Source organism: Ursus americanus, chromosome 3 (genome assembly GCF_024610735.1).
Source record: "Ursus americanus isolate L20-20 chromosome 3, mUrsAme1.1.p, whole genome shotgun sequence".
In the NCBI taxonomy this organism is placed as follows: domain Eukaryota; kingdom Metazoa; phylum Chordata; class Mammalia; order Carnivora; family Ursidae; genus Ursus; species Ursus americanus.
The window spans coordinates 88,568,596-88,590,523 of NC_142129.1; the positions used below are offsets into that span (position 1 = coordinate 88,568,596).

Here is a 21,928-nt window from a genome sequence, read left to right on the forward strand (position 1 = left end):
GGTTAATAGGAGCAAATCCACTTGCTTGGCCATCTGGTATACCAGAGAATTCTAATATATCCCCGATGTTCACTGCTGAATCCAAGCTTGGCTGCCAGATTTGACCTGGATCTGTTGTCCAAGAGTCTGTTTTTACAACTGTTGGCAAGTTAATGGTATGGCTACAGTTCCCAGTCACTGTACTTTCAGACCCCTCTATTAATGAGTCTTCTGCCTTACACAAACACCAATCTCTTCTGTTTGCATTAGTTCCCAGAGAATAATTAAGATCTGTCCTAGAATGAACTGCCACCTCATGTTTTATTGGTAAAACAGCCTGATTTTCATTCCTGTCAACCCCAGGAGTATGTAACACAGCCTCGTGCTGAATCTCTGCAGTATCTGCACTGCCTTGTCCTGAATGATGTATTATATCCCAGTTAGGAGGGTCTATTAAATGTTTCCTTATGTCTTTTCTAGCTAAACCCCATCCCTCAGGGCTGACATTTTCAATATCAGATATAGAATCAGTATGAAGAGGCAGATTCAAAATATCTGTGTGATGGGTGGGATTAGCTCCAGAACCCTCTATAATTTTACAGTTATGAATTACTACTTCATTCCCCTCATCTAGCCCTTGGCTTCTGTCACTAAATTCAGCTGCCATATCTACTCTTTCCAGGTCTTCTTCTAATACATCAGTCCTATCAAAATACTTTTGATTGGTCTTTTCCCTTTCCTTACAACTAACTCTTACATCTTTCCTCATTTCCTCTTTACTGATTGCTAAGGTCACCTGGTCCTGCTTTCCTATTGTCTTAAGAAGATCTACTAGCCTGTCTCCTGTACATTCACACTCTTTCTCTTCAAATTCCTCTGTACCTTCTAGTGCCTTGATATCAACAGCTCCAATGTCTACCTTTTCACATGTCTCCACACCTGCCCACATAGAATCTTCTATCTTCTCTTTCTCTTCCTCTTCTTCTGACTGTTTAACATCTTCTTGACCTTCTCTGACCAGGCCACCAGTTTCTGTGGCTGCCATCTCTGAGGCAGGTAAGTCATGAGGCCGCTCCATCTCCGTACCAGCCGCTGTGGCAAATTCAGCTTCAGGCACAGGCTTTGGGTCCAGCTCTTCATTTCCACATGGAGAGGCTGGCCCCACGACATGCTCACCCTGTTCAGCTACCGTGTGCCAGTCAGCAGAAGAGGAAATTCCCGTGGATAGTCCCATGTTTTGCTCTGCTTCAGACAGACATGAAGAGTCCTCCTGAGACCCACCTGGGGTAATTTCCTGGCTGACTCTCTCTGTACTAGCATCAGGGCCCCAAATAAATGCACCTAGGTCAATCTGAGATCTTTGGATTTCTTCGGCCAACCCACTGTCTGGAGTTTCCTCCATGATCAGGTTACACAGGGAAAGACTTTTTGAAGAATCAGTCTTTAGAGTATGCAGAATAGCAAAGGAAAAAAAAAAACAAAACAAACATAAGATGAAATAGATCATGGTAAGATTTGATGAGAAACACAAAGCTCTTCAGTAGGGTAGCACCAGTTAAGTAAAGCTACAGAGCATTTAAATTAAATGGCTTAAGGTTAAATCTGCGACTAGCAATGCCATGAGAAAAAAATTTAAAAAGTTCATTCTAGATAATATCCATGTATATAATGCACATTAAGTATTTTTAAAAACTCCAGAATATTCTGGATATTTACCTACCGGCTGTACCAAATCAGTGCTTGTCTGTATGAGTTAAAAAAAATAATAATCAATAATAATAATAATAATAGGGCAAAAAAAGCAAATTTCCTAGCACATGAAAATCCCATGCTGTCCAGAGTCAACACTCTCCTAAAAGCTGTGGCTTTTACTGGTTTGAGATTAAATTTTACAACTTGTTTTGTGATAGGAATAAGTTTTGTTCCAATACCGTTTAAGTCTACACAGTTGAAACATGAAGAAAGCCTCTCTCATTTTCTAGTCAACAAAGATGTTTCAGGGCTATTACAAGACTTCTGCTTTAGCAGACTCTGAAATGCAAAGTTTCGAATAAATAAGCAAACCTAAGAACACCAGAATAAGACCAAGCCCTAGCACCCACAAAAGTACACAATATCATATGCTCTGACACAATATCAGAATAAATCTTCCCCCAAACTCACCCCACACTTGCTTCTGCCTTTGAGGTAGTGTTTATAGGGAGGATGATCTGATACTAACCACTCTGACTGGACGATTCTCCTCATGTTCTCCCCCCAGCCTAGAAGCCTTGTGTGCACGCAAACAAACAACACTGGGAGACTGAAGGGATCAAGGAACAGCAGCAACTATATCCAGGGAGCCAGCGTTTTGCAATTTTGTCAATGCCACTATTCTTAACAGGTTTGTCCTCTGAAATAATCCATGATCCTTCTAGATGATACCTTCATCCTCACCATATACCCTTCCCAGCTAGGGAAGGAAAAATGTATCATGACTCTAACTAAAGATATGAAATACTAGACTAATCAAACATTAGCAGTGTCCTCTTGACCGTCAAGACCATTAACACAGAGTTGTCGCTAGAATTCAAATGCCTGAATGTCAGTCCATGTATCCCTTTTTGTGATTATACAAGTAAAGCCAGCTCACTATAAAGGCTGTTTTCAATCAACATCGTTTAGCTCTTTTCTTGAGAGCCTTCCTTGATGCTTCAAGGATCCTAGGTGGCGCAGTATAGACCCGCTCCTATGGAAGGGAAGGGGCCAGTCATCTTTCTGTTTGAAGGGAAGAGAGTAGCAATGTCACTTCAGAAGACCAGGCCCATGAAGAGCTAGATCTAGCAAAAGCTCCTGTTGCTCTCTCACTAAAAGAGAAGAAAACATGAAACTCAACAGTTGAGTTCTGAAGACCAAGTGACCAGAGCTTTTCCAAGACAGGGCAGACAAACGCCCTGCCCCTGAGGGTGTGAGGCTACACATGGGTGTGGCCACCCTCCCAATCCCACAACACACATGCAGCCACCACAAAGCCCTGTTCCGGTCTTTTTCCCAACTCTGACTTCTGGAAGTGCTCATCCTTGCACACCAGATTAGCTGAATACATATCATTAGTAGTAACAGCTACCAGACGTGGGGCTAAGCAATCTACAAATATTATCTACTTCATCCTTACATAAGCCTCTGCGGTAGGTATCATCACCCTTATTTTACAGATGAGAAATGTGGAGACTGAAAGAAGTTCATAAATTGCTCAAAGTCATATTATTATAAGAGCTAGAGTCTGGACTCAAACCCAGGGCTGTCTGACTCTAGAGCTCAAATTCTTATTGTTAAAGCTTCATTATCATTGGAAATAATAGTAAGAAAGGGATTCCCTGTGCAGAGTAACCTGCCCCTTACATTTTCTCATCCATGTTTTCTTCTGTTCTATTTAAAAGCAACCAAAAATCTGCCCACCCCTCACTACAACATTTCCGGTAGCCACTAATAACCACAGGAAGAAGCATAAAGGGGCATAACCCCAAATTCTTGCTTATCCAGGTGTCTTGCACACTCACACTCTTTTCCTCACCATTTTTTCCAGGTGCTGGTAATGCTTGGAACCATCAGGGAGCTGATAATTTTTCTGGGGGACCACATTATCACTAAAAATGTCTAGGTCTTCTTCGCACCACAGGTCAATTAAAATATAACAGGGTTTCCAAGTTTCTAGGGATCCAGATACATCAAAATACAAGCTTTTAGTACTCTTACCGTCCATAGGTCCCAGGGCAATGTCTGAAAGCAAACAGACAAACAAAAATATGGTTAGTATACAAATCCCAAGCATGTAAAAAATACTGAGGTGACGAAAGTTCTTGAAGTAAAACATTTTGAAACACTTAGTACAGCACCGTTCAACAGAATTTTCTGTGGTGATGACAATGCTCCCTATCTGTGCCATCCAAGATGGCAGCCACCAGTCACATGTAGCTACTGAGCACTTGAAAGATGCTAGTGTCACAGAACCAAATCTTAAATTTTACATTATTTTATTTAATTTGAATTTGAATAGCCAAATGTGGCTTGTAGCTACCATACTGGACAGCAGAGGACCAGTCAGTCTGCTTTTCACTATACGTAGAAAGCTGTATCTGAAACATGATGAACAGGTTTACTTTAGCGAGCGCGTGTGCACGCACACACACACACACACGTGCACACATGCGCACACACAGTTACAATGAAGTACAAGGTGTCCAGATATTAGAGTTTCTCTCATCCTTGAGGACATGCAGATCTGAATCACTGCTAACGCCACTTCCTCCCCTCCCCCCACCATATTCAAGAGGTTGCATTATGACCAGTTTGATGGTAAATGAACCCCAGGAAAAGAGTTCTTCAATATGTTAAATTAGATGATAACACAGCTCAACTAACAGATAATCATGCAAATTAGCAGGGTGCCCCCTAAGACATATGGATGAATTAGACTTACTACTGGCATTTTAATTATCAAGCTCATTGATCACGGGGATTGAATCCAGATGGTTCAAGTGACTTCCTCTGTGTGTTTGAGAAAGTGAGGGAGACCTCTCTTTCTCATTTCCTTTGTGATTGAGAATTGCCACCAAGGCCACATCCTTTTCTGCCTTTGTCTTTGTGACTAGAACAGATCTGTGTTTATGCACTTGTTTTGAATCACTAAATGAGCGGGAAATTAGAAAGCCTGACACTCCCATCTAAGAATATGGGAGTTTCCAGATGGGGTCACAGACGTCTCATTAAGATTCTGTACTACAGAACATGGACCCTGTGGTTCTAAGTGAGCCCCCCCCCCCCCAATCTGGGCCTGCTCTGATCTGTCTGGCACCAGCCACCCGGCATCTCTGTGCAGCCTGGCTGGTCTCTGGGTTAGCACCCACCTGTCGAACAACTAAGAAAGGAGAGCAGAACCGCAGCATGGGAAGCCACAGTTATCTGTATGTGGACTCCTGCAACGAATATGCACTTTCTGATTACTCAGATGGTTTGGGTTTTCTTGCTTCCCGGCCTCTTAAGAATCACAGCCCCTAAAAGCTACTCCACATCCCTGCATAATGCAGACAGCACTGGTGTTTTCTCCAAAGGAAGGCAGCAATGTGAAACGGCATGTTTATCAGTCCTCGGGATCATGAAAGGATGTGTTAACTCGCATGGACACTGCGGAGATCACAGGCGAGGCGTTCCACTAGCAGCAAGAACATTTAAAGCACAGGGTCAGGCGATGGGTAAGGGAGATCATTCTGAGCAAAGGGGAAAGCAGGCCAGCAGAATCTAAGGGCTCTGTTCTTTTTGTGATCACAGCCTAAGACTGTCCTTGGTGAAAAGGAGATGTGATTAGAGCTGGCTCACAGGATGACTCTGCCGTGGCGTGATGACTCAACTAGAGCCACTGGGAAGGGGGGCGGTTGACTACCCGGCCTGAGGGTGAACGCGGGGCCCACACAGCTTTTCCTAACTGCAATCATGCATTTTCTTCTGAAGACTTTTGCAGATTTAACTGAGGTCATTTTTTTTAATTCTGAAAGAATCTTTGTTCTAAATCTACACAAAGTTCCATGATCTGTGGATTTATTTAATCATGAGTTGATACAAGAGGTTTCTCTCTAGATTCAAACTCGCAGGCAGAAGTGCTGTGGCATCTCATCCAGTGACCACGACAGCATCCACTGCAGAGACTTGCTGTCTGCCACAAGAGTAGCGAACGCTGGCGAGCGAGGCAAAGGAAGGCCCATGAATTCTGCACAACGAGGGAGCTCTGATGGAGAAGTATTCTGAATGAGATGTGCATTCATGTTCTGCTTTCCTCGGCTACCAAGGCAGAACCCTCACACTCGCTGACAATTACTATGTTAGCATTTCCCAAAGTATGTCTTCGAGAACATTCCAATAACCATTAAGAAACTTTCACTAAAACAGATTTCTGTGGTCAAACAAATTTGGGAAACTCTAAGTTAAACAAGTCTACGCAGTTTTTTCTTTTAATTTCAGAACTTCCTGGAGCCTTTAATATTCTAATGCATATTGTGACTCTCCTTTTAAAAAGGAGTTAATAGAACTTTCCCAAACATTTATCTAAGAGACCCATTTTTTGTAAAGTATCTTTAAGGCTAGTATCTGATCTGCTTATTAATTACCTGCTTTATTGACATCTCAGATTTTTATTGTTCCTATATTACAACAGGGAGGCCTTTAGAAACCCAATCACAATCTAGAATAAAGCATGGATTAGGAGCAGCTTATTTATCGAGGTTTATATTGAGGTGAAAGTGGTTTACTGGAAGGTATCACAAGACTTCAAGACCAGAAAATTGAGCGAGGTCTCAGTTCTCAACTTCAGTTTTATAATACACCTTCATTAATTAATTTTTAGGATGTTCTAGCATCTTTGGATTTACCCAAATTCAAATATGGGCCCCAAGCACATCAAAAATACCGATATAAACAATTTCTGTGTAGCCAAATTCTGAGTTAACTTCCTTTCGTGAGCATAGATGGTCGTAAAGGAAGTCTACTGCAGAGGAATCATCTAGACGTCATTACTGCGCCCACCTCCAGGATCCCTCTGCTGCAAAACGCTGTGGCGATCGCTACTGCAGTAGCGAACTGTTGAGGGTGAGGAAGCGATGAGCAAGGACAAGCTGGATAAGCAAGGCCAGCTCTGGCCATAGTCAAGATCGCATAAGGGAAGCTTCTGCAGTGGGGAGGAGGACAACGTCATTGACTTCAAAACTACCAGGACTAGAAAGCATTTCTGTTGGGGCATAATTTCAAGGTTATTTCTAACGTGCTTTAATCTGCAAAACGTGAGGAAGGAAAGTAGAGAAAACAGTAAGAAGATTAAGCCCAGGGCCAAAAGAAAGAGCTTCATTTAGAGAAGCCAGAAAATGTATCATCCAAAGCTGAACACTCTGAGCACAAACTAATACTAATAATGACAATTACTCTGACAGAGAGGATTCCTGGGCCAACTGGAATGCGTGGCCATCCCAGCTCTATGGATAGAGCTAATGGGGGGAGGAGCTTCGGAAGGAGAGCTATGGATAAGGTCCTCTTTCTACCCTTCCTTTCCACTGGGGAATGTTTGTCAACCCCAAAGAAAAGTCACTTGAAATGGACGGGGGTCCCTGACTGGCATCTGCTACCTTATAGAGCTTCTTCAAGTTTACGAAATGTCATCCCCAAACATCAGAACTGCCACTGGGTACCTGCGACATGGGGGAGTGGGTCACTCCGGCAGAACCAGGAGGTGCCACCTCAGGCTTGAAAGGGTCGAAGTCCAGATCCAACAATGTCTCCTCTTTCTTCACCTCAGGGACTTCGTTCTGTTAAAATGAAACAAAACAAAGTATGAGACTTTATGATATAATCCATGCATGATCCTCAACACCACTGAATATCCCCAAAGCAGGCTCTGATAGTTTGCCAGTTAGGCGGCTCACCCACAAGCTCCCAGACTCACCAGCTAAATGTGGTGAAGGGGGAAATTACCAACTCTGGCCAACTATAACCTAAGACACCCAGGAATGTGACCCAGGCTTTTAGTTCCTCTGCTTTGTCCTGGTCTGAATCCAGCTAATGAAGAGAACGTCTGAGAGGTATATCCTGATGCCACCAAGATCCAAGGACTCCCCTCTGCTAGTTCAGAAATCTCAGATCGAGAATTATAGATGACCGGATGGGGCACCTGGGTGGCACAGCGGTTAAGCGTCTGCCTTCGGCTCAGGGCGTGATCCCGGCGTTATGGAATTGAGCCCCACATCAGGCTCCTCCACTATGAGCCTGCTTCTTCCTCTCCCACTCCCCCTGCTTGTGTTCCCTCTCTCGCTGGCTGTCTCTATCTCTGTCGAATAAATAAAATCTTAAAAAAAAAAAAAAAAGAATTATAGATGACCGGATGGCTTGGAGCCATTCCTGTAGGCCACTGCTATGATGTCTCCTGCGAAGCTTGCACATAGAAAGGAAGGGACTTTGTCTACTATGCCTACCTGCACCTGCCTCATCCCCTCAGAGGGACCCTATCCCTTGATCTAGTTATCGTATGATCCATTCTTCAACCATAATGCTGTTGGTCTCAACTATGCATATGAGGGAGGGAGGGCAAAAGGGAAAGAGGAGGGGAGAGAACCATGCCCCCAACATTCACTGGAAAATAACATTCTTTTTTTGGGGGGTGGTTTTTGTTTTGGTTTTTTTGGGGACTGTTGAAAACTTTTATTTTTTTAAATATTTTTTTATTATGTTAGTCACCATACAGTACGTCCCTGGTTTTTGATGTAAAGTTCGATGATTCATTAGTTGCGTATAACACCCAGTGCACCATGCAATACGTGCCCTCCTTACTACCCATCACCAGCCTACCCCATTCCCCCACCCCCCTCCCCTGGAAAATAACATTCTTGGATTAGAAAGAGGTAAGACAAATAAGACCTAGGATAAGAATCTTGCTATGATAATTTCAAAACATTTATAATACCGAACATTAATATTTCCTCGTTTATCATAGCCTAACTCTGGCTTAAGTTACATAGCAAGGGTCAGAGCTGAAATAAAGTCTCCAAAAACTACCACGGTGAACAGAACTGGGTCAGTTTTCACAGAATCAATTTACGTGTGTTTGGTGTTTGATAGAAGCTTCAATTTTTACCATTTGTTGCCTAGAAACTGAAACGTCACAATGACAGATAAAGCATATATTAAAATAAGGATGTTCAGAGAAAGATATTATTGATTGATTGGAGAGAGAGAGCGCATGCGCATGCAGGAGTGGGGTGAGGGGCAAAGGGAGAGGAAAGAAAGAATCTCAAGCAGACTCCGAGTTGAGCGAGGAGCCCAACTTGGGCTCAATCTCACGACCCTGCGATCATGATCTGAGCCAAAATCAAGAGTTGGATGCTTAACCAACTGAGCCACCCGGGCACCCTGTAGAGAAAGATTTTAAAGAATAAGCATTCTTTTAATTAATATTGATCACAGACATAAAATTTAAAACTGTATGTAAAGCTTTGGGGCATAATAGATAATGCTTTCTTTTAGTATATCCACGCTCACTGTAGTAGGAAATCTGCTTCAGTATCATGCTGTCGGTTCTGAGCTACCTATTTTGCAGCATGATTGATCTTATACGCTTCTAAATTTCACAAGGACAATGCGCTTCTGAGATCCCTCTTTCTTTAATAATTACAATCACAAAACTATCAATGGATTCCTTTGGCCCCTATTCAAAATCTGTGTCAGTTTTGTTTTTCACCAACATTTATACAAGTTACATTTTTAAAATTTTGTGAACATCTATATTCATTTTGAACGTGCTAAGCCCTGTCCTGAGAACTTAATACATATAAATATTAAGTCAGGTTAGGGCACTTTGCTGCAGTCTACTGACGACAACCTCACAACGCTGTTATTGCCTTCAAAGGATTACCTTACTAGATTCCTCAAACTTCATTCACCTGCACCATCTAATCCTCAAGGGGTAAGTGGCATCATTCTTCCAACTGGGGATGAGGAGAATGGGCTGAATGAGCTTAGTTGTTGGCCTGGGTCCTTCAGCTGCAATGCAGCCAAGGCAGGACTGAAACAGCTGGATGCCTTTGACTCCGGTGCTTTTCCAGGCTGCTGCTAAGACCTGGTCCCCCATCTCTCAAGCAGGTACCCTGAGGACCTGCAGAGGAATTCTTGAGAGTTTGTAAGTGCTCCATAAAATATGAGCCCATACAAATATGTCCATTAATCCCCTATGAGCATAACAGATCCCCTTAAGGAAGCTTGGATGGGAATTTAGACATCAAGGATGGAAAAAGGCATTAGACTCTACAGTGCTATGCTTAGACTTTGAGATGGGTAGGGTTTGTACCCAGTTTTGCCACTTGCTAGCTGTCTCTCTCTGGGCAATTAGTTCAGCTTCTTTGCACCTCCATTTCTTCATGCATAAAAAGTGAGAGATACTACCTAGTAAGATTACCGTGAGTAGGAAAGACAATGAATGCACTGTACATACCATATAGAAGAGACTCTAAATGGAAACGGAAGCTACACTGTTATTAATTACTACTGGTAATGAACTATATCTGTGTAAAACCACCATCCTCAAGTATCCATAATACCAGTGTGGCTGCCTTCAAAATGTGCTGTTGGCTTCTTCAAATTCAACTTCTATTTGGTTTTGCACCCTGAATTCTTGGGAGTTACCCCTTAAGGAACTCATAGCAAAGAGTAGTTTGATAGAACTACAAAAAGAACAAAAAGGAAGTTGCCTGTTGTTGTGATATTCCTTTATACAATGGCAGCTCTATCATTACATGTTGAAACACGGTGACGTGTCATTTCCCTTAACGTTATAAAAGAAAACTAATCTTCTCTCATTCCACCTGTCTCACCATTGGAGTAGATCTGATACAGTCCCAACATTCTTAAGCTTTTGGAAGCTAGAACTTAAGTACTGTTTTACCCTTAAAAGTCTAGAGGAGATGACCTAGAATGTACTCCTAAGAAAGGAGACTAGATGTGTAAACCACAGAGGGGAAAATATCCAATGGGAAAATCTTACCAATTATAATAATCTTCTGTACTATAATTCATGAAGTGTCTTCTGCTAGGAACAGCTAAGCTTACAACTGAAGTACTGAACTTCTTCCAGTACAGGTATATCATTTGATCATAATCCTTATGCCTAGCCTTGCCATGGCCTCCTGACAGATGGGAGTTTACCTCCTTATCCCTTCACTTGGGGGTGACCGTCTGTCATGCTTTGGCCAATGGATGTTAGCGAGTGTCATACAAGCAAAGGCTTGAAATAGGCTGGCATGGTTGACTTGTTTTTTTGTATTCCTGCCACTCACCATGAAAAGTATAAGCTTTGGGGGAACCACTGGTCAAGGAGGATAGGAGACACAGGGAGTGCACCAGGACCCATCATGACTACATTTCTCAAAACTGGCCAGAGGAAAAAGACGTGTTATTTCACAGAGGAACAACCCAAGAATAATAGCAGATTTATCACCAGAAATAATGCAAGCAAAAAGATGGTGAGTCAATATCTTTGAAGTACTGAGAGGAAGAAACTTAGAATTCTGTGCCCCTTGAAAATATTTTGGAAAAACAAAAATGAGAGGACTATTTGTTCATACATACAAAAGCAAAAGGAATTCACTGCCATCAGACCCACACTACAACTAATGTGAAAGCACATGGTTCAGGCACAATAAATAATACTCGAAGGAAACACGGATCTATACAAGGGAATGACGAGCACCAAAGGAATGAGAAATACTATGTAGGTAAAAATATATGACTTTAGTTATTATTTAAATCTCCTTAAAAGACAAGTGATTGCGGGGCGCCTGGGTGGCACAGCGGTTAAAGCGTCTGCCTTCGGCTCAGGGCGTGATCCTGGCGTTGTGGGATCGAGCCCCACATCAGGCTCTTCTGCTATGAGCCTGCTTCTTCCTCTCCCACTCCCCCTGCTTGTGTTCCCTCTCTCACTGGCTGTCTCTATCTCTGTTGAATAAATAAATAAAATATTTTTAAAAAATAAATAAATAAACTTCACCATATGAATAACTACATTGAATGAAACTGGTCTAAATAATATAATGAAAAGCAGAGGTTATTAGGTTGGACTAAAAAAGCAACACTCAACAAGATATTGCCTACAAGAAACTGATCTCAAATAGAGAGACACAAAAAGGTTAAAAGCAAAAGGATGGAGAAAGATACACTAGGCCAAATCTAACCAAAAGACGGCTGTAATAGTTATACTAATGTCAAGTAAAGCAGATTTCAAATCAAAGAACATTGTTACGGGGGCGCCTGGGTGGCTCAGTCGTTAAGCGTCTGCCTTCGGCTCAGGGCGTGATCCCGGCGTTCTGGGATTGAGCCCCACATCAGGCTCCTCTGCTGGGAGCCTGCTTCTTTCTCTCCCACTCCCCCTGCTTGTGTTCCCTCTCTCGCTGGCTGTCTCTCTCTCTCTGTCAAATGAATAAATAAAATCTTAAAAAAAAAAAAAAAGAACATTATTACGGATAAAGAAGGTCATTTCCTTCTAATCATTAATTCTAAACATTTATGCATTCAATCGTAGAGCATGAAGATACATGAAGCAAGAACCAAGAAAACAGCAAAAAGAAATTTTAAAATGCACCATTTTGTAGGGGAGATTTCACTAGCCCTCTTTCAATAACTGAAAGAAGAAATAGAAAATCAGCAAGGTTATAGAAGATACAGAAAACACCAAGCCCTAATTTGACCTCATTTGCACGAAAACACTCCACCCAGGAGCAGCATACACATTCTTTTCACGTGCATGTAGAACACGGAACATAATAGACACTATTCTGGGACAATGAGCAGGTCTCAATAAATATAAAAACATGCAAGTCGCACAGAGTATCCTCTCTGACTACAGTGAATTAAGTTTGAAATCAGTAAGAGAGTTATTTCTGGAAAAACCCACAAATGTTTGGACAAAAATAACCCAAAGAAAGAAACCAAAAGAAGAGAAAATCAAAAGAAAGAAGAAATCAAAGTGGAAATTAGAAAATATCTTGAATTGAATGAGAATAAAGACAGCACACCAAAATTTGTGAGACACTGCTCAGGCGGTATTTAGAGAAAATTTATAGCACTAACTCCCTATAGAAGAAAAGAAGGAAGGTCTCAAATCAGTAACTCCAGCTTCTACCTTGCAAACTAGGAGGGAAAAATACACAAAGCAAATTAAACTCTAAATAGAATAGTGAAAATTATGCAGATCAGAGTGGAAATGAATAAAATAGAAAATAAGAGAGAGAGAGAATATCAATAAAACCAAAAGGAAGTGCTTTGAGAGGATTAATAAAATTGATAAACCTCCAGCCAGACTGATCACGGAGGGCGGGAAGAAAGAGAGGGTACAAATTACCAACATCAGGAATGAGAGAGGGGGCATCACCACAGATGCTAAAAAAGAACAATAAAGAAGTATTATAAACCACTTTGTTCCAATACATTTAACAATTTAGACGGAAGAGACAAATTTCTTGAGAAATACAAACCTACCACATATAGAGAAGCTGAATTACTGTGTTGTACACCTGAAACTAATGTAACTTGTGTATCAACCATACCCAAATTAAAAAAGCAAGCAAACAAACAAACAAACAAACAAACACCTTAAGAGAAAAACAAAACAAAACAAAACAAACTCCATAGGCACAGATGACTCCTCTGGTGAATTCTACCAAAGAGTTAAGGAAGAAAAAAAAAAAAAAAACCAATTCTACACAACTGAAGAGGAGCGACTGTTTCTCATTCTATGAGGAAAGCGTTACCCTGGTACTAAAATCAAATCAGAAAATGACATTATTAAAAACAACACCCTATGGACTAATGTTCTCCATCAACACGGATGCAAAAATGCTGGAGAAAGCTATTTAGCAAATTGAATGAAAATATATATAAAAATGAACTGCATCATGACCCACTGGGGTTTATCTCAGGATTGCATGATTGACCTACCATCTGAAAACTCACGAATATAATTCATCGTATTAACAAACCAAAAGAAGAAAACTCATAGGATCATCTTGATAGATGTAGAAAAAAGTATTTGAAAAAATTCATATCTGTTCCTGTTCAAGACTCTCAATCAAATAGGAAAAAAAGGCAACTTCCTCAACCCGGTAAGAGTATCTAGGAAAACCTACAGCTATCATCACATTTAATAACCAAAGACTGGAAGGCCTTCCCCTAAGATCGTGACAAGGATGGCTGCCTCGCCACTTCTATTCAACAACACTGGCAGTACTAGACAGTGAAATTAAAATAAGCAGAAAAAGAAATTAAAGGCATTAGATAAAAAGAAAAAAGTCAAACTATCTTTATTCACAGAAGATATGATCACTTATATAGAAAAATCCAAGGAAATCTATAAAGAAGGCTACAGGAAGGAATATTGAGGTTAGCAAGTCTGCAGGATATAGCATGAATATGCAAAAATCAGTTGTATTTACATATAATAGTATGAACAACCAGAAACTGAAATTTTAAAAATACAACTTACAATAGCACTAGAAATCTGAAATACTTAGGGATAAACCCAACTAAAGATGAGAAATACTTGTCCACTGAATACTATAAAACATAGCAAACATAAATCAGAAAGACCTGAATAAAGGGAGAGCTATACTGTGTTTATGGGTCACACAACTCAGTAGTATTAAGATGTCAATGTTCCCAAAGCTGATCTACAGATTCAATGCAATACCAATCAATATCCGTACTGGGTTGAATACTGTGCCTCCCCCACCGCCCCCAAAATTCATGATCATAAGGAACCTGTGAATGTGACGTTACTTGGCAATTAGGGCAGATGTGATGAAATTAAGATGTGGTCATACTAAATTAGGATGGGCCTTAATGAAATGACCAGTGAGCTTATAAAAACAGAGAAATTTGGATACACAGACAAAAGGAGAATGCCATGTGAGGATACAGAGCACAGAGGACACAGACACACAAAGAAAATGCAGCGTGATGACATAGGCAGAGACTGGAATCATGTTCTAGGTGCCAAGGAACACCAAAGACTGCCAGCAACCACCCAGGAGAGAGAGGCGAGAAAGGATCCACCCCAGACCTTCAGAAGAAGCATGGCCTTGCTGGTGATGACTTTGGTCTCTCACGGCCTCCGGGACTGTGAGAGAATAAATGTCTGTTGGTGTAAGCCGCCCAGTTCCTGGTTCTTTGTTAAAACAGCCCTAGTCATCTAATAAAATATCCCAGAAGGTGTTTTTGTAGAAATTTACATATCGATTCTAAAATTCATATGGAAATTCAAAGGGTCTAAAATAGCCAAAACAATCCTGAAAAAGAATGACAAAGTTGAAGGACTAACCTTATCTGATGTCAAGACTCCTTTACTTACAGTGACAGTAATCAAGATAATATGGTACAGGCACAAAAGGTAGGCAAATAGATCAATGGAAAACCAGAGTTCAGAGATAGAACCACATACATATGGATAACTAATTGTCCACAAGGTACAAAGGCAATTCAGTAGAATAAGGATAGACTTTTCAACAATCACGCATCATTAATAAAGAAATAAACTTCAACCCACACTTTGCACCATATTAAAAAATGAACTACAAATTGGTCACAGACCCTGTTAAACTGTAACAGCTTATGCCATAAAACTTCTAGAAGAAAACACAGAAGACAACCTTTGTGACCCTGGTTAGGCAAAGATTTTTTTAGATGTGACATGAAATGTCTAATTCTTAAAAAAGAAATAAATTGGATAAATTGGATTTCATCATAATAAAAACCTTCTACTCTTCAAAAAAGCACTAAGAGAACGACAAGATAAGCCACACACTGGGACTAAATATTTGTAAATAATATATCTGATAAAAGACTTGTATCCAGAATATATAAGGGACTCTCAAAACTCAATCAAATAAATAAATAAAACATCAGCAAAAGTGTTTCACAGACGCCAGTGATGATACACTGATGTCATAACATTCTTCAGACTCATCCACAGTATCACAAGTAGCAGGATTTACATTTTAAGGCTCAATAATATTTCACTGTGTATATATACCACATTTTCTCCACTCATTCATCCACTGGACACTTAGGTTGTTTCCATGTATTGTCCGTTGTGAATAATGCTGCAGGGAACACGGGAGTTCAGATGTCTCTTTGAGATACTGATTTCATTTCCTTTAGATAAATATCCAGAAGATGAATTGCTGGATCATAAAGTAGTTCTATTTTTAATTTTTTGAGGCAACTCCATACTGTTTTCCATAGTAGTTCTACCAATTTCCATTCCTATCAACAGTGTACAAGGATTCCCTTTTCTCCATATCCTCACCAACATTTGTTATTTCTTGTCTTTTTGATGATACCCATTCTAACAGGTGTGAGGTGAGAGCTCAATGTGATTCTGATTTATGTTTCTCTGATGGTTAGTGGTGCTGAGCTTTTCATATGCCTGTTGGCAATCTGTGTATCTTCTTTGGAGAAATGTCTCTTCGGGTCCCTTGTCCATTTTTAAATCCAACTACTTGACTTGCTATTGAGTTGTATGAATTTCTTATATATTTTGGATATTAACTCCTTATCAGATAGGTGATTTGCAAATATTTCCTCCCATTCCCTAGATTGCCTTTTCACTCCGTTGACTGTTTCCTTTGCTGTGCAGAAGGTTTTATGCTAAGTAAATTAAGCCAGACACAGAAAAACAAGTGATCTCACTTATATGTAGAATCTAAAATAGTCAAAATCATGGAAGTCGAGAGTAGAATGGTGGTTGCCAGGGGTTAAGAGGAAGGGAAATGGGGAGATGTTGGTCAAGGGGTATAAAGTTTCAGTTAAGCAAGTACTAGAGATCTATAATGTTCAGCATGGCGACTGTAAGTAAAAATAGTGTATTACACACTTGAAATTTGCCAAAAGAATAGATATTAAGTATTCTCACGTCAACAAAAATAATAACAAAAAAAAGAGAGTAATTATGTAAAGAGATGTATATATTAATTAGCTGGATTGGGGAGATTACTTTACAATGTAAATATATATCAAAACATCAAGTTGTATACTTTAAATACATAAAATTTTTTATTTGTCACCTCTACCTCAGGAGAGCTGGGGAAAAAAAAAGATATGCAGATGTCAAATGAGTACATGAAAAGATGCTTAACATCATTAGCCGTTAAGGAAGTGAAAACTAAATTTCAATGAAATAACACTATACACTTAATCAGAACAGCTAAAATTAAAAAGACTAACCATACCAAGTGTTGGCAAGGATGCAGAGGAACTGAAACTCTTATGCAATGTGGATGGAAACACAAATAGTATAATCACTTAGAAGTTTGGCAGTTACTTAAAAAGTTAACCTTATTCCTACCATATGATCCAGCCAGTTTACCCTTAGATACTTACCCAAGAGAGATAAAAGCATGTGTACACACAAAGATTTGTATACAAACGTTCACAGTACTTTTATGTGTAATACCCAAAAACTGAAAACAACCCAAATATCCATCAATAGATGAAAAATCCCCCAAACCCTGACATGTCCATAGAATGAGATACTACTCAGCAACGAGAAGAAATGAACTGCTGATACACGTTACAAAACGGATAAACCTCGTAGGAATTATGTCGAATAAAAGAAGTCAGACCAAAAAGGGTACATGCTGTATGATTCCATCTACAGAAAATTCTAGGAAATTCAAATGAACATATGCGGACAGAAAGATGAGTGTCTGCCTGGAAGGTGCAGTATGTGGAGAGGAACAGGAGTGATTACAGACGCACACTTTGGGGGTGACAGGTATATTCATTATCCTGATCCTGGCAATGGTTTCACAGGTATACACATATTTCAAACCTTATCAAAATGTATACTTTAGGGGCACCTGGGTGACTCAGTCGGTTAAGCGTCCGACTCTTGATTTGGGCTCAGGTCATGATCTCAGGGTCGTGAGATCAAGCCCTGAGTCAGGCTCCGGGCCGGATGTGGAGCCTGCTTAAGATTCTCTCCCACCTCTCCCTCTGCCCCAATGACAAAAAGTACATTTCAAAAGTACAGTGGTTTCTGCTGGGAAATGTCATGACGCTTTTAAACTTTTACCCTTTGCTTCTCTGTAATTTACTAGTTTTTTGTGTTAACAATGCATCCTTTATGGCATTATTCTTATAAGCATATCAGGTAACAGAGATTTCAATTTATAGCCATAGACACAAAACATTTAGAGTTTGCAAACCATCCCCCCGGGTTGCATACAGACACACACACACACACACACACACACACACACACACACACTGATTTCCTAATATAACACAGTATTTCAGTGAGCCAGATGACAATAAAGCCATAGGTACTCTTTCTTCCCAAGAGTTCTTTATTTTTTATTCTTTTATTAAACATATTTTGAGAACATTTATTCTATTCTAAATGTTATGCAGGAGACTTATAACTTCCCAACAAGGCAGGGGAGGTCAGATAAGGAAGCTTAAGACAGAAAGCTTAAATAAAGTTTTTAGCAATGAGGCCAACTGGAAGTTATTTTTCATGTCATAGATATGTCTTTTATTGAAGGGTCACAAAATAGCTTACAATTTCTAACAGTGAGTGAAGTTTTAGCATTTCATTAGTAATGCATGCAGCGGCCTAAGGAAACTTAACTTTACGATGGGAAGGAAGCCTGTGACAAGGCCGTTACAGATGGGTCCATCACAGTTAATGTGAGTAACAGTAATAACAGTAATAACTCTACTGCCCGGGCTCAAGAGCTTTAGACATGCGATCTTACAATGGGACATCATCGATTATTTCATAGGACATTGTCAAGTATTTGTTCTACAACTTTTATTATATTAAACACTAAAATAGTACAATGAAGATCCATTTACCCATGACCTAGACTTGTCACAAATGTTACATTTGCTCTATGGGTCTACCTACGTTTATATAATCCTGAAAATGCTCTCATGAGCTGACACACAACAAACTCAACTTTCTAAGGAACTGTTTCCCTAGGTGGGTGGGTTGTTATTTTTGTTTTGTTTTGTTTTGTTTTTACCAAACAAGTCGGTAGATGGCACAACCATCCTTAGTGTAGCACGTTATAAGTCTGCTCGTTGGCCTTGCATACGCTGAGCAAGAGCTCAACAGCTGACAGTACTGAGAAGAGGGACAGAGGGGACAGGGAGAGGGCCTGTGCTTACAGTGACTTCTGTGATGACCACTGGATGAACAAACCAGTTCACTGCATCTGGAATTTAATAATATTGCTGATACGTGACAACGTGAAGGACTTGGCTAATATCGAAAACCCAAAGATGTTTCTCAAGAACATACATCCTGAACATTAATTAAAGAAAGAGTTAAGATGGATTTGTTCAATTTACTGGATGTCTGGTATCCGTTATCCTGAAGGGGCTTAAGATGCTGGCACGCGCGGTCTACAGACTTCTGCTTTCCATGTCTGCCCTGGGAGCATCACGGTGTGGCAGAAAGATGACAGATCTACTCAGCTTTCGAGTAGGGATAATGGCCTGTAAATCATAGGGATGATGTCAAAACTCAATTGAAGGAGACTGTGCATATAGCATACTCAGTCTCATGCTTTCCCATCGTGAGCTCCTGCCCGTCTCCCCAACTCATTCTTCTGCACTCCCCTTCTCCCCATCCTCCACTGGCCTCTCTGCACCAGCTAACCCCCACTCTCTGCCCATACCTCAAACCATGTTCAAAAACACAAAATCGCAAAAAAGCTTCACACCATGAGATGCTTTGCAAAGAGAATATAAAATGCAGAACAGGAGAAGGTGCAAAAAGTCTAGGCATTGCGAGAGGCTCAGGAGTCTGAGAACCTTGGAAGGCTGTGAGGCCAACATACACAATGATTTAAGAATATCGTCAGGGCCCCAGATGATAAGTCAACCACACTGCTTGGCTACTGCTGCCGAAAGGAACCCATGGTGCCGCAGGTGACCCACCCGGGCAACGGACCGACCAAATGCACTGTTTTCTTCCTTCTAATTTCCATATTACTAATTCTTTCAGTGTTACAAGAATGCTAACATGTTTACTTTGAAAAAATATCAACTGGAAGAAGAGGCAGCTGGTCCAGAAATGGGCTACGGATGAAAAGAAGAGCCAGGGCGGTATTCAGAACCAGGTGACACGTACCAGGGACGTGAGTGGTGCGTGCGTGCAGGATTGCAGGATGGCCTCTGTTTGGATGAGACAAAAAGGACCCTTCCGTGAACTTATTAAACAAGTTGAAAATCTACTTCCGTTTGATTGGCTAGGAAAAATAGGATGATTTCATGAACTTAAAATGTGAGCTGCAGCGTTTGGCTGGAAAGCAGAGATGAAAGGTACCCAAGTTAATGTGCTAACGGGACGCCCACAGCCACGCGACTGCCTCCCTGCACAGCAGGTACTCCCAACAAGAATGGACAGATGGGCCTGGAGGAATCAGCTTGGATGGTCAGAAGATAATCTGCCTGGATTTGCAAAGGAGAAGGCTGTATGAAAAACAGAAAACAGGCAACATCGTTGTTGGGACAAGACTGAGGCAAAATAGCTAGGGGTTCCCTGCTATGAAAAAAAAAAATCTGAAAACAGGAAATCTCGTCTTCCTCTGTGCCATGTGAGAGGTAGCTAGGCAAGCAGGGACCCTGCCCCTAGCCCTGCACCTAGGGGGGGCCCCCACCCTCTTGAACACCTTTCCTGATATTTCCTAAGTCCTCTTCTCGTGGTGGCAGCTGTGGCTAGCAAGGCTATCCAGTCAGGGCGCCCCAAGTCGGCACCAGGACCCATGTGGGCCTGGCCCCCACCTCTCCTCTTTGGAGCACTCTGTGACCCTATTCTCTATGGAGCATCCATCATCTATCCCAGGAAGTCTGGGGCTCAGGTCCACCCAGTCATCCTGGAACGTGGTAGCCAGGTTTGTTTCCAAGAGGGTGGCTGGTGAGTAGACTGCTGCCACCGGCCAGCATGGCATTTCGTGTGTGGAATCCCATGGGACTGGCCACCAGAACGGTGCTGATATGCTCACTTAAGTGATTCAAATTGGTTATATGGACAGAGGACCTCCCCCCTGCCCCCGAGCAAAAATATTTGCTCAGAGCCGTAGTCCCTACGGAAAGCCCTGGTGGGAAAGGAGGGTGAATATGGATGGAATTAAAGTCGGAAGAGAAAGCAGTTCAGAACATTGTTTGAAGGGAAAAGAAACAACCTTGCATGTGCACATATCTATGTGCATACATACATGATAGCCTTTTCTGTCTTGATCTGTTAAAATCCTATTTATATGCCATAAATTTGATTTCTTGGGACATAATACCTTCTAAATCTTCCTTTTTAAACATGTTTCGCCTAACGCCCATTTCCCTGGAACAGGTAGTACTTTGGCGTGAAAGGGAGACTGTTTGAGAAACTGATTTAAACAAACAGGGCTTTTGTTGCAGAACTTCTCAGAGCCTTGAACACACGGACATAAACAATGTAAAGCAAAAGGAGATGCAGCTGCTCCCAGCCTCCTATGATCAGGAACCCCTTCCACAGCATCTTATGGGACCTGATGGAAAATGCTGTTTTAAAAGGATAATGCAGGAACACACACACACAAACACACAGGAGATTTCTTCCTATTTAGTTTCTTGGGAGGGAAAAATAGAAAAGGCTGGGTTTGTCCTCCGGCAGTTCCATTTTTGTAAACATAGAACCAGAAAAGCAAGGTCAGCCCTTTGGTGTTGACACACAGACCTCTCCCTGTAAGCAGACAAGGCTATCTCCCAGAGAAGATTCTATGATAGAGCTAAGGTCTGGAGCCATTAGAGGGCTCTGTAGGTCTGATGGATTTGTTTCGGATCCCAGGACACACTAGGAGAGACTGTCACCATAATGAAGCTTGGTGGTCGAGAGACAAGCGAATCCGTCAGGTGAGGAATATTTCAGTCCCCACATCTGGAGCTCCTGGGTGGGATTAATACAAACACTGTTCTTCCCCACTGAGCTCAGGATAAAAATAGCAAACTGGGGACACAAACCTATCTGCTCAAGGTAGAATAACTTAATAAGCTTTGTAAAAATATCAAAATAAAACTGAAACAGATCACTCCTTATTATTATAAATACATGTATCTGGGAGAAAAGCTTTTCAGATACACCTCAGCTTGCTAGCTTCCAATACCCTGATCCCACGCAGCTGGTAACTCATTTTCTCCTGACATTTCTATTTATTGTTTTTCATCATTTACCTGTGCATGTCTAAAAACATTATAGACCTCAGGGCAACCTCCCAGGGCCCCCTCCCCTCTTCGGGAGCTTTGTACTATCACTTTGCTATTGCTCAATAAACCTTGCTTTGCTGCCCACCAAATAAATAAATAAATAAATAAATAAATAAATAAATAAAAACATTATAATCCT

At 41.0% G+C, this 21,928-nt stretch overlaps 1 protein-coding gene across 4 annotated transcripts in view; it reads right to left on the reverse strand.

Annotated features, from left to right (window-relative positions):
• AMPH (amphiphysin) overlaps positions 1–21,928 on the reverse strand; it is a 211,229-nt gene that overhangs the window by 37,563 nt on the left and 151,738 nt on the right. For 2 of the 4 annotated variants that reach the window (XM_045793493.2, XM_045793491.2), the window contains exons 12-14: positions 7,191–7,307; positions 3,715–3,738; positions 1,700–1,723 (exon numbers count right to left, since the gene is read on the reverse strand). In XM_045793493.2, the coding sequence (XP_045649449.2) occupies positions 1,700–1,723; positions 3,715–3,738; positions 7,191–7,307 (165 nt within the window). Of the gene's footprint in view, positions 1–898; positions 1,421–1,699; positions 1,724–3,714; positions 3,739–7,190; positions 7,308–21,928 lie in introns of all 4 variants that reach the window. The other 2 variants (XM_087861200.1, XM_045793492.2) reach the window with 2 other exon arrangements.